General features: G+C 40.7%; 1 protein-coding gene across 1 annotated transcript; it reads left to right on the forward strand.

The window, feature by feature from the left end:
• The first annotated feature begins 15 nt into the window (after positions 1-15).
• LOC137602372 (trichohyalin-like) lies at positions 16-9723 on the forward strand. Its single transcript, XM_068325030.1, has 16 exons — positions 16-199; positions 960-1802; positions 2123-2566; positions 2652-4067; positions 4164-4250; positions 4670-4816; positions 5055-5171; positions 5537-5659; positions 5769-5825; positions 5944-6429; positions 6793-7038; positions 7127-7838; positions 7924-8054; positions 8151-8204; positions 8303-8406; positions 8691-9723. Coding segments are annotated over exons 1-16 (5031 nt in total). The 5' UTR covers positions 16-136; the 3' UTR covers positions 8692-9723.
• Positions 9724-14022: the final 4299 nt, after the last annotated feature.

The following is a 14022-nucleotide window of genomic DNA, read 5'->3' on the forward strand; positions in this document are numbered from 1 at the left end:
CCTCTGGAATAACTCCCTGTGGGAGATTTTATGTGCCTGTTTTCGTATTCTTTCCTGTCGCTTTAGGATCTGATACGCTGAAAGCTCAGAGAGGAGGCTGCTGTTGCAGTTTCCCTGTGCCTCACACCTCCTCAGCATGCTCCACTCCCAGAGGCTGGACCAGAGACTGAACACCCTCAGGAAGGAGGTCAGGACAATGGTGAGTATTAAAAATCTTTTGAAATGTAGGTCCGCTATTATATTTTGTATTTGTGAGGTTTTAGGAGCTTTCCTGTAGCTTTTATTTTATGTTACCTTTTTAAATGTCAGCTTTCAAATATTAATCCAAGTACATCAGAATATTATCTTTTCAAGCCATTTTAAAATATTTCTTCTGTCTGTTTTCTAGCCTACCTGTACCTTCAGATAGCAGCAGGATTATGTCTGTTTGAATCCAGTTATGAGATTAATGAGAGAAACAAATGCAGTGACACACATTGAACAAGACCAAATGTTCACTTCAGACTCAATTATCCTATAAGTTGGCACCTTATCACAGCATTGCTTTATTACTGATAATAGACTTGGAAAAAATACTGTTTTATTGCTCATAGTTTTTCCAAACAAAAGCCATTTTATGCTTAAATGTTTCATTCTATATCTGTTTTCAAGTATTTATGTTTTGGTAGTTAAATTGAAAAAGAGTTTCATAAATACCCAGTAAGCTAACTGACTTCCTTGTCGGTCTACAGTTAAGTTACTATAATTGCCTCTAGAATACTTTTTGGAAGACACAAACTTAGAAATAATAGTAGTACAGATACATTAGTTCACCTCTAGAGAACACTTGACTACTAGAATTCAGACGTATAAAGTAAACTTTGAATAATAGACTTGGGATTACTGGGATTTTTCAGGAGCTGTTTTTCTAGATGCCATTGTAGTATGTCTAATATGTTCCCTCTGTCTTTCTTGCTCAGACTCAGGAGAAGGACCGAGGTGAATGGGTGTGGAGGGATCGACTGGAGCGCTGTCAGAGGCAGCTGAAGGTGAAAGACGACGAGATGAGTCGTCAATCCCAGTACTTTGAGAGCTCTAAAAACCAACTCCAACACAAGCTCTGCATTGCTTGGGAGAGAGAACAGAGTTTACAGAACCAGATCCACGTTTTAGAAAAGCAGCTACTTCATATGACTGTGAGTGCTGCTACAGGCATGGCAATGAGCAGTGCGGTAAGAATCACTGCTTCCACTGTAACACATTGGGATGACCAACAGAGGCTTCCTTCAATGAGAGGAGAGGGTGAAGGAGAAGAAGAGAGAAAGGAGGGGAGGAGGAGGCAATGGCAGCCGGCTAATAGAACAGAGAGAGAAGGAGGTGGAGTGGATGATGAGGTAAAAAATATTGAGAGGGATTTGCAAGAGGAGGTCAAAGAAACAAAAACAAAGTCTAATGAAGCCAGACTCCAAGAGTTCATCCTGAGCTTGCAAGAGGATCTCATGGTGCTGCTGGAGAGAGAGGAGGATGGCATGACAGAGCGAAAGAGACTGATGGAGCAGCTCCAGGAGGCCCAGGAAAAAAGCCAATTGATGTGTTGCCAAACAGAGGATCTGAAGGCAGAGCTGCACTTGTTGAAGGAGTCTGAAACCTCCTTGATGGAGGAGATCAAAAATCTGAGAGAGGACAATCACAGACTCCAACAGATCGTCAGCGATATGGCCGACCAAGCACCCAGGAGTAGTCCCGTTGTTCCTCCTATGTCCTCCAACACTTTCTCATATACCACTGCCATGGGAAGATCCTCAATGGGAAGCTCCAGGGAGGTTTGTAAAAATAGGATTATTGTAATTATGATTAACATAATTTAACAGTTAATGTGAACGAAACACAGCTAGATCTCTGTAGTTTTTCTGCTTTGACATTGTTATAGAGGTGAATCATCTAATCTTCTACTGTGACATAAATTTAGTTTAAGTTATTATTATTATTATTATTATTATTATTATTATTATTATTATGTCATTTTCATGTGAACACAAATTATTCACATTTGTCCCACAACAGGGATCTCTTTGTCAATCTTACCTCAGCAGAGAGAATAAATCAACCTAATTCATCTGTAGTTTCACCTTTTGACCACCAGGTTTCAGCAGAGAGCGCAATGGACAAAAAGGCAGGTCAGTCCTCTTCTGCCAAATCTGTAACTCCACCTGAAAGGATCAAAAATGGTCCTCTGAACCTCTTTCACCACCTTGGTTCTGAAGCCAACGTCTACCTCCAGTCCCTGTCTTTGACTACAGAGACATTAGATGAGTTTGAACTGGGTACTTGGTGCTCCAGAGGGATCTTAAACCTGGATGAATGCCCCAGTGAGGAATCTGACGCTTTGAGGGAAGCATACAGGAGCTTACAATTGGGGGCAGGACCTGAAGCAACTCAACAAAAATGTGGGAAGATGAAAATCACCCAGCAGCACACCCAGGATCAGCAAATGGTGGGTCAAGAGAACACCCACCCGAAATTACCGCTCATGAAAGTGGTAGAGGAAAAAGAAATACAGCTGGAGCAGGAGCCTTCAGGAGAAAAGGTTTGTCACAGTGATTACAGCATTCCCAAATATAAAGCTGACGTTTTCACTCATCACTGATCAAATTCTGTCTCGCTATATCCAGATTAGCATGTTGCTCACCAGTGATAGAGCCGAAGATAACATTCTGCCACACACCCAGGATGATCTTAACAAGGCCCTGAATAAGGAGAATAGGGCCTTGGCAAATCGAATCCAGGAGCTTCTAGATCACATTGAGATCAGAGAGGAGCAGATCCAGAATGAGGAAACAGTATTGAGGCAGCAGATCTCAAAGTTTGAGGTGGACAGAGTTCGGCTGGAGCAGGAGAGCCAGGAACAAGGGTGTTTGATTATAGAACTCACCAAAAAGACAGAAGATGATCTCAATACCATCATGGAACTACAGCAAAAGTTGGTAGAGCGTGAAAAGCATATGGAGCGATGTGGCAAGGAACAATGTGGATCCAAAATGCAAAGTGGAGATATGAATATAATACCAGAACTGCTTCAAGAGGACGACCTTGAGGAGTCTGTGGACAGATTGGTGGAAAGTGTACTAAAAGAGGAAAAACAATTGGTGCTTATTGAAAAACCAGATGATAAAACAACAGCCTTACTACCGGGCCCTCAAGATGAAAATGATCTGTTGCAGAATGGCCCACAAAGCAGTCTCCATGAGACATATGAGGTGAACCAGCTGACCAAATTGGTCCAGAGCCTCAAAATGGAACAAAAGGAATTGTCGGGCAACATAAATGCTCTCAGAGCACAGCAGGAAGAAGTAGCTCTGTCAGTCCAGACACAGACAGAAGCAAAGCAGCAGTTAACTAGAATGGTTTGGGGGCTGAAGGAGGAAAAGGACATCATCTCTCAATCGCTGGCCAGCCTAAAACAAGAGAGAGAGCAGCTGACAAAAGCAGTCTATAACCTGAAAGATGAGAGGGACCAGTTAGTGACTTCTGCTGGTGGTCTGAAAGAGAAAGAACAACTCACCAAGTCTTTATCCATTATCCAAAGAGAAAAAGAGACACTGTTAGAATCTCTCTCAAGTGTAAAAGAAGAGAGAGATCAAATCATGTACTCACTACAGACTTTACAGACAGAGAGGGAGCAGTTGAGTCAGGCAGTTCTGTATTTGAAAGAGGAGAAAAATAAACTAACCAGTTCCCTTGTGTGTCTTGAGCAGCCGAGGCTCCACGACGACGCTTACATTTTACCAGATGACTGTTACATGTTGATGAAATCTGTTGGCAATCTGAGAGATGAAAAAGACAGACTTGAACTTTCAATCAGTCGTTTGAAACAGGAAGAGGAGCAAAAAAAACTGTTCCTTCAGGGCTTTAGAGAGGAAAGAAGTGGCCCTGGAGCTACTCTGTCCAGCCAAACACAAACAGGGGGGAGGAATCAGCGTCCATCATCTGTAAATAGAGCCGTTACAACAGAGACGTCCGAGTCGCTTTTCTGGACAGAGAATACGCCACAAACACATCAGATTCACGACAGAGGAAACTATTTACAGGTATGAGGAGTGATCAGTTTACAGCATTGTGACTCATCTTGTATTCATATCATGGAATATTGATGATCGATAAAATGTGCCTTTGATGGACAACAGGACCAAGAGGATCTGATGAGGGAGATTGAAACCTTGGGAGTTGGGCTGAAGAAGTCACGAGATGAACTGGACAAAAGCCATGTAGATGTGAGATTATACAACTTCCCCTCTGTTCGATCTCACTGCGCACTTAGTAGGAATTTAGTTTGTGATTGTTTACTAAAATAGCAATTGCAAGCTAGTTTATTTCTAAAATGAAGAATCATTGTGCATGATTGGATGATTGTTGCATCAGATTTATGGATAGAAGGTAACAATACCATAATTTTTTATTGTACTACAGCATAGCATATAATTGTATAATATATAATAGGTTATTAATATAGTATAGTGGTATTATAGTAAACAGTTTAGTACTGTATATTATATTCATATACTCAAGTTTAAGTGATATTCGTAATTTTCATTTGAAGGCATGTTAAAATGGAGGAGGGGACTATGTTTGCATGTTGGTGGCATTTCACTGGAGACTTTTGTCTTACTGTTTGTGTCTGTGGTATGTTAAGACCAGGAGGCTGCAGGAAGAATTGTGTCATTCAGAAACGAGAAGGGAGCAGGCAGAGACAAACGCTGCCCAAATGTCTGACAAGGTGTCGAGACTGACCAATCAGACTGAAGAAACCAGGAAGAACAACGAAACCCTCACAACCAAGGTATTTCGCTAAAATAATACATACAGTACTTGGCATTGTGACATCATCCTGTCTTGTTATTAGTTTCTATGTTTAGTTCAACTAAACAGGCAGTGCCTGCAGTGACCACAGTAACTCTAAATATTTGCAGAAACTGTCTCTCCCATGTGTAAAACTAAAAAATGAAGACTTACTCAGCTGTAACCTGTGGCTTTTTCTATTCATCTGTTCAACCTTGTGTGGTTTGTTCCTGCTGCAGGTGAAGGAGCTGCAGAGCAAACTGACAGCCCTGGTCAGGGAGAAGAATGATGCTCTGTCACTGAAGGCGCAAACACAGGAGCAATATAATATTCTTACAGCTCAGCTCAAAGCTAAGGTTAGAGTAGCATCATGTCTCTCTTGTGTGCTGTGAATGAACTATAAATGCCTCAGTCCGGCACTGTTTTAATATTTCAACTCTTTGATTTAGGGTTAGGCCCCAATCTGGTCATTATGGTAGATATGAGAAGCTCTCAAAAAAGATTTTTCTTCAACTAACAAAACATCTTTAGATGCTAATAATACAGCAGTCTTCTTCTTTTCCTTTCGGCTTTTCACAGCGAATCAGTTGCCTCCATCTAACCCTGTCTTCTGCATCCTCTTCTCTCACACCAACTAATAATACAGCAGTAACAATGGATAATTCATATAAAGATCTATAGGAGTGAAAATCTGTTCCTGTGTGTGTTTAAAACTTGACAGACGGTGGCACTGGAGGAACTGAACTCGGAGTATATTGCTCTGAAACAAGGGAAGGACGGCATGGAGGATCTGAACATTCTCCTCGTCTCACTAAGGACACGTTATAACAACATGAGGAGTAAAGTGAGCAACCAACTAGCTCTGGCTGTGTAGTCGATGACAGTCAAAGCAATTTGTAGTAATAGATAGGGTCAAACTGTATGTTTAGAATTGTATTTTGTTTGTCGTCTAGTATGATGCACTCCTGAAAAAGAAGAGCCCAAATGAGCTTGACATGGCTCCTTTAAAGGTGAGGAACGACGTGATTCCATTCAGTCATATGCTGTATGTGTGGCTCTGTACAGTCATGTTTGTGTCAATATGACTGTACAGAGTGTGTGACTGACAGGTTATTCATCTAATAACAGGCCAAGCTGTCCTGCCTGGTTGTGAAGTGTCATCAGAGGAACAGCTTACTGGTTCAGATGATGGAGGCCATGCACAGACAGGGCTGTCAGGACGTCACGCTCAAACGGCAGGTTGAGCAGATGCTCGATGACGCAGCTCTCCATGACTACACTGCAGTATTCACACCAGGGAACAAGACCTGGGATTACAGTTCTGGGCGTACATCGGATTTGAGTTTAAAATTTCAGCATTTCACCGCTGGAGTCATGCCTGACCAAAATGGATTGTCACTTGAAACTCGAGTGAAATATGGAGAACTCAAAAGAGAAAAACACAGCTCACATGTCACCTCTGAATCCACAACAAATCCAGACTGCAGCAGTGAAGTCAGAACTTCACTGACAGGAATGCTAAAGAAAGATGCCAACTCACCTGTGCCAATCTCACCTGGGATGCCATTACCTGTTCCAGCGCTGAAAGAGGGCTTTGTGGCCATTACAACACAGGTGGGATAAACAAGCAAATATATTGAAATGAAGATGCTAACAGCAACAGACCATTACTGTATTAATGTGTGCCAAAATCCATCTCAGCTGAGCTAAATTGAGATATTTTATTACATTTAATTCACCTCCAGTATCATTAACTTTTAACATTTATGGAGTAATGGAATGAAGAAATCTTACTGAGAACTCAGACAAGTTCACAATATTTCAGCAGTGGTCCAGGTGCAATTATTAACAGGTGTATAAAGTTTTTTTAAAGTGTAAATGCAAACAAATCTTTATATTGTGGATTTTAAATTTAATATACATTTATTACAATTAGTTACCACAACCTTGATCTACCTTTTCTTAATCCCACCACAGCTGTCTCCCTCTGCCAGTGGCCTGATCCAAGCAATCAGTGGACCAGAGACGTTAGGATTTGAACATCCACATCTGAAAGAGAAGTCCTCCCCAGATCCAAAGAGTATTCCTGGATCCTCAGTCAGTCCCACTCCTCCCTCTGTCAACATTCATATCAGTCCAAAACGGAGGATGAGTAGTCCAGAGAAGATCATAAACCTGCATGAGCAACTGGAGAAGACTCTAAAGAGCATGTATGAGGTACAGGTATTGAAGCTTTACAGAAAAGCAGGTCAGTGTTGTAAATGTGTCAAAGCAAATAAAGAGTCACTTCACATAGTCCCTTTCTGTTTAGGCTCCAGTGAGCAGTGGACAGCAGTCCAGGAAAAACTTCTCCTCGTCGTCAGCTGGAGACCTGGGACAAGCCTCTCTGACCAAAAAGCAGAGTCTCAGTCCCAGCAGCCAACATGCCAACCCTCTCCCAGTCACTGCCAGTCTTAACCCAGTGATGCTCACTCCACCTGTAGTGACCACAACTGTTTCCACTAAATCGAAAACACTCTTTAAAGCGGTTGCCTCTAGATCAGCTCACGTTACGTTCAATCCCAGCATGTTTACTGGCCAACACTTAAAGGCATCTGCTCTTTCTAGCTCTTCTAACATTCCTCCTGTCACTATGACTCCTAGCCAAGCCAAATCTGTGACCACGTGTGGGCCTGCTGTAACCATATCGCCAAAAAGAAGAAAGGAAATTGCTGCTATATCTGATGTGTGTCATACTAAAAGTCCAGCTCCTATCCCCATAACCCCTAGCACTAGTACCTTTAACCCTCATAACTTAAAACGCTCTGAGGCAAATCCAAAAATCACTGCCTTAGGCACAGTTGCCCCTAGTATATCCTCTATTTTAGACTTTAATAATTTTAACACACCTTCTAAAACAGATGGTGCTGACTCAGCATGTGGTGAACCTTCATTGGTTGCCTCATGCACTCCTGAAAAATCCTACAAATCAAAAAAGTCTGCTGCTGTTCGAGAAAGGACCGTGACAGCAAGACCCAAACCAGGTAACACACTCCATTCAATATTTCACAATAATCCACACAATGGCAGAAGACAAGATTTAAATACTGTTTGTTTCATTACCTCCAGAAGCTCCAGCCAAGGTTTGCTCTGTTGAGGTCATCAAAACTGTGGGCCAGAGCAGCCTCATGATTGGCTGGGAGAGGCCGCCCCTGGACGAGCTGGGCTGCAGTAACGGCACGTTCGTGTATGGATACAGGGTGGGAAGAGCTCGCTCAGTAGCAGGAGGACTGACACTTTGACGTTTGCAAGATAAATTTGTTAAAAAGCTTTTTGTAATAATTATTTTATGTCAGGTGATTGTCAACGGGGACTTCCACAAATCTGTCATGAGCTCAGCCTGCACCAAGGTATCAATCTCTTAGCGTGATGCATAACAGCCGTGATGCATCCTGTTAATATTTAAAACAACAATTTATGTCCCACATGCTGTTTTTTCTTTCCACAGTGTATTCTGGAGAATGTGGATCTAACCGTCCCAGTCGACATCAGTGTCCAAACACTTGGCTCTAATGGTCTCAGTTCAAATGTCGTCAGCACCATGTGGACATGGTGAGTCAGAACAGACTCAGTGTCCTAAGTACAGCATAGGTACTGGTGGCGTAGACCCACAACTGTCTGATAATACTGTTTATTGTTATCAGACAGCCCCACTTCCTGTGTGTGTTTATCTGTGTGTTTGTAGGATCATTTAGCAAATTAGATTTAGAAGGGAAATCTGAAGTAATCTCAATTATGTTTTGAAATAAATAACTTAATATTTCCTACTGAAGCATGCATCACAGATGTTCCTTCCCTTTGTCCTGTGTGTCCTGTGTATCTGTCCTTCACTGCAGAGCCAACTATAGCTGCAGCTCTCAGAGGGACTCTCCTAACCTCCTCTTCAGCTGACGTCCCACGGCTGGGATGTCCTCAGGCTCAGGTGAAGCAAGTAGAAAAACTCAGCTTGCAAACATCAGAAGATATTCGAACAAATCAGTGTTGTCAGATTCTTGAGAGTGATTCTGCTCGTAAAAGCAGGTAAAGATGATCTCAATCCTTGGAAGAACTGTTCTGGATTTGCCTCTTGAATGGACTGGACACTGTGAGTGTTTGCCAGCTGAAATGCCAGAATTGCTGCCAGTGAAAGAAGTCCTGACAAACGGATTAAACAGATTACTTCACTATAAACTTTGTGCAGCCAAGATGAATCACATTGTCAACAGCTGCCTGACACCAACACATGCTGACATTATTCAACTGAGAGGGAACATATGGGAAGGACGTCTGCATCTGCTGCATATTTAAACACTGTGTTCAACACGGATCATGTGTCATACGTCTTCATCTGCCTCTTTGGACTCTGTGAGACTAATTCTGGCTGAAAGGACATTCGCTGTGTGAAAACTATATAGTGTGCTGATGCTACATGGTAGCATGAAGTCATCTTACTTTTTCACAAGGCCAAATATGAGAAAAGATGATTCACTCCAAAGACTTTCCTTCACCTCCTACATTGTTGAGTTACCCAAAACACAGAAGCCAGATGTTATTTATGTTGTGAAATTTGCACAGCCGTTGATATCCAGAATATTAAATGAAAAAAAAAGATAGTCACTGTTATTTTTATGTAGAGGACAAGATATAAATATGCCAATGTACCATATAGTCTCTTTGGTTTTCACTAATACATGCTATGTTTGCCCACTCATTGCTTTTGTTTTTTATTTTTTAAAACACTTGAAACAATGTTCCTTTTCTACCCAATGTATATATGGATATGAAATGCTCATGGTGCAACAAAGGTATTTTTCTATTAGTAATTCAGAATACTGATTCCCCATTGATTCTTCCTGTCTGTACAGAGAATAAATGTTTATATTAATATCACTTGTTTGTCCTGTGTCTGTGTGTATGAAGTAAAGACGTACACCTTATTTTTCAAATTTAGAGTTCAGCTTTGACAATATAAATTAAGCGGGTTGTGATTTGTCAAAATGAAAAATAGATGTTCTTTTTTCATGATCATGAAAACCCCTATAAACTCAAATTATAGTTAAGTTCACAGTATATATAATTACATATTTTTTTAAAAAGTTTTAAGTTATAGAAGTTATTTTCCCTTTTATTTTAACAGTAATGATAATTGAACTCTTTAGCTCGACTCCTTGTCCTAGCTCCGTTACAGTAGTTCCATGAATGACCACTAGATGGCAGCCTTTCCTGTGGATCGTTCTTGGTTCCGACCCCAAAACATCTTGATGTCTTCTTTGCTTTTCAGTGTAAAACAAACACAACCCCAAGAACAACTGATGTGAGAAGAAGAAGCACCATCAACCTTTAAAAGGTGTTCACTGCTGTGTGTGAAAGAGAGAGAGTTCAGGAGAAAGATGCTTCTATTGTGAAGAAAATAATGTGCGCATGTCTTTATTCTTCCTTTTTTATCCACTTTGTTTTTGTCAAATGAACTAAATATAATTAAGTAGTAAGTAAACTCATGAAGGGCAAATGTGTGTTTTCAATAACCTGGAATGTGTGTATTTTGAGTTCAAACATTTACTTGACAACAGATTAAGATCCTTCATGCAAATATATGATGCACAATTAAAAAAAGTTAAACAGCAGCACTTCATCAAATCCATAAAATTAGCTGCACATTGATCAACTATAATTCTGAAACACAATTGAAACAATACAGTAATATGCAATTATCCAATAATATAGATTGTGACCTTTACTTTTTCTCAGATTTACTAATACTTCATAAATTTACTTCCATTTTCAATGTCGGTCTTACACTCTTTCTGTGATTATTAAAGGAAAACTCTGAGATACAACTCCTCCAGGATTTTATTATATATTAATCCAAAGTTTTCTGTTTTGTCATTTTGTATTTTTGTCTGATTCATTCACACATGAATAAATGTTATTCAATAAAGAACACTTAATTCAGCTTATTTCCAGCTTTATTTATACCACACACTAAGCTCATAGGTTCATAGACCGCATGAGTCAAAAAATATTTTACACCATTCTCGTGAAAAAATGACGCCACATTTTATCTGCTACATTCGTGTTTGTTGGATCACAAGTTGGGTTCAGGACTGTAGCTCAGCATTGCAGAACCCAGCCGTAAAGCTGCTGTGTCGGCTTGATTCAACTGAATAAGCATAAAGAAGCCCAGCTGGACCCACAGGACTCCCATTACACTCTCCAAGGAGACTCAGGTCCATTATTAACACACACTTCAACACATATGGGGCACACGCTTTGGTGTGTGTATAACGTCTTGTTGGCGAGAGTTAATGACCTTGCTGTTAATTAACTTTCTGTGCTGGATGTAAATGATGCCAAGTGCAGCTCTGACTTCTCTCATGTAGGCCAGCGGTGGTTAGAGAGTGATGGAGGAGGGGGAGGTAAGCATAAGGTGAGTGCGTGTGTGTGTGTGTGTGTGTGTGTGTGTGTGTGTGTGTGTGTGTGTGTGTGTGTGTGTGTGTGTGTGTGTGTGTGTGTGTGTATGTATGTGTGTGTGTGTGTGTGTGAGACGTTGCACAAAGGTAATAGCTCCAGCTCCATGCGAGAATATCTAGTTGTGTTTAGAGTCACATCTGGAGCGGTGTTCAACCTATGTGCGTGTGTGTGTGTTTGTCAGTGTATTCACAGCAGGGGGTTTCTAGAATAGGGGTGGCAGGTGAGAAAGAAAAACGGAAGCATGGTTTGCAGAGGTTTTAATTTCACCCAGGAGGGACGGCTGTCTCTCCATCCCTCCATCCTGGTTGCTGACACCATCATGGCCTCCAGGGCTCAGGAGGGGTGGCAGTCTGGAGTCGACCCCCAGACCTCGGGGGCCACTAGCCTCCTGCTCACAGCCAGAGTTAAGGTCTAAAAGTGTCTTCATCCCACAGTTGCGTCTGGGCAGATGGGTCTTGATGCTGGAGGGTTTTTGTGTTTTGATTTGTTGTGGAGTGTGTTTGTGTGTCACTTCAGGCATGTGTGTCTGTGAGAAGAACCACAGCTTGCGTATAAAGTCTCTATGTTATGCAAAGATCTTACATGGCTAGAATATCATCATATGAAATGTACCAGCCACTAAGCATGGTGTTTTTTTGTCTGTGTGCAGATTTGTCATTTTGAATCCCATCCCTCTCTCCGCTGTGCTGCGGAACCTCCTTTATTCTCTCTATCAGCGTGTTGTTATGAGTCGATCTCAGTGTCTGTTATATTTAGAGGCAAAGCACTATCAGAGCGTACAGCTGGCTGCCTGTGATTCAATTCTGACAGACCTACAGCTTTCAAAGCAATCTCCTCTCTTTTTGTCTCGCTCATTTTTCTCTAACCCCTCCAACCGCCCCCCCTTCCCTCACCAACCTCTTCCTTCTCTTCACGTCACTCTCCCTTTATTCTGTTCATTTTGTTTCTCAAGCACCTAAATCTCCTTTTTTTCCCATATTTTTTGTCATCCAACACAAGTTTTCCCCTCATCATCAGTATTTTCTCACCAAAGTAGTTTATATTTTCATTTTTTTCTTTCTTTACCTTTTCTATGACAGTTTGTTCCTTTTTCTGTTCATTCTGGAATGCTTTATTGGTGTTGTGCCTCATTACCTTCTGTTCCTTCCCCCAGACCTTCTTCTATCTCTCCTCCACTCTCAGTCTTCACATCTTCATCATCCACAGTGCGAATCAGGTATACTATCCTACCAGATGGAAAGCGGGCGCTTCATCACATCGAGCAAATCCATGTTGAAACAAACATTGAACAACGCAGCTTCTAATTTGGGAAGAGACAAGCAATTATGTGCTATTACATCCTTGAATCTCAGTGCAAAGGCAGCCCTAATCTCATTAATCATGAACAATGGGGGTGGTAATGGAGAACCATGTTTATGCAAATTCCCCCGCACAGTAATCTCCTTCATGCTTAATCGCCAAAACAGTGATGGCACCTTAAAAAACAATCCTCCTCCTTTTTCTCCATCAACCATTTGACTTGATTTTCTTTCCTATTTTGTCTTTCCTTTTCTTTTCTTGTTTTCTTTTCTTTTTTTGCTTCTCACTCTCATTTTGTTTCTACTCCCACCTTCCTCCTGCTTTCATGAAGTGTGAAACTGTGTGAAGAAAAGTATTGATCCCAGTTCCTGTTGAAGCCCTTCAGTTTGACAGGAGCAGACCCAGTGACTGTTTGGGACTCTGAGCTATTACACCTCATCTTCCACGTTCTTTACATCCCCATAGCTAATTCTTCTTCTCCTCCATCACTTCTATCTATTCCTGGTGTTTTTTTATGGCTTTCATTTGCATTTTTATTGTTTCATCCCCCCCATAGCGTCTGTTTACATCTATTTCTTCATTTCTGCTCCTCCCTACTTTGCAGTTATTGCGTTTTTTTCCCGGTCTTTTACATTTCAGCCCTCAGTTCAGAAGCCATATGTGATTTAGGACTAAATATAGCTCAGTAGGACATTATAAGATTATGTTCCTGCATCCTCTTTCTGCTTCCCGCTCTTCAGTGTCTTCTTTCTTTTAGATCTGACATTCTCTTGAGTTATATTTGAGTTTACGATGATTAAGATAAGATGATGTAAAGCCTGGTCAGGATGGATAGTTGGCCTGGAAAAGGTTGGGAGCTGAAGATTCATTGCTGGGCTGGACAAATACAACTTCATCAGATATTTGTGATCTCTGATCTGTGTCTGGATGTATATTGATGAGTTAGCCTGGGGTAAAAAAAAAACATCAATGAGGTGATCCTGATATCTTAAGAAGATCAATAAACACATCATCATTTATTGGAAATTTGTTGTGTACAATAAATACACGAGCTGTAAAACTTTCAGTTACCTCTACATTTTACTTCACAGCATTCGTCTTACTTGTAAATGATCAAATGATAAAAATGATCAAATGCCTGTGATCAAAATGATCAAAATAATATTTTCACTGTTTATTGACAAAACCTCAAAAAAAAAATTGAAATATTTCTGAAGGGATTTTTGTGCTTTTTCATTGACAGTTTTCATGTGGAAATTGCTTAATGTATAAAAAATTCAAAACTTGAAATCCATTCAAACTGTTTTGTACTTTCAAATTGTTTTACAACTCTTTATGTATATCTTTCTCTATATAAATAAAATTGTCAGCACGAATTAAGGCTGTAATCTCTACAAGTTCACTTGATTAAAATATAAT

This window comes from Antennarius striatus, chromosome 10 (assembly GCF_040054535.1).
Source record: "Antennarius striatus isolate MH-2024 chromosome 10, ASM4005453v1, whole genome shotgun sequence".
Taxonomy (NCBI): Eukaryota; Metazoa; Chordata; class Actinopteri; order Lophiiformes; family Antennariidae; genus Antennarius; species Antennarius striatus.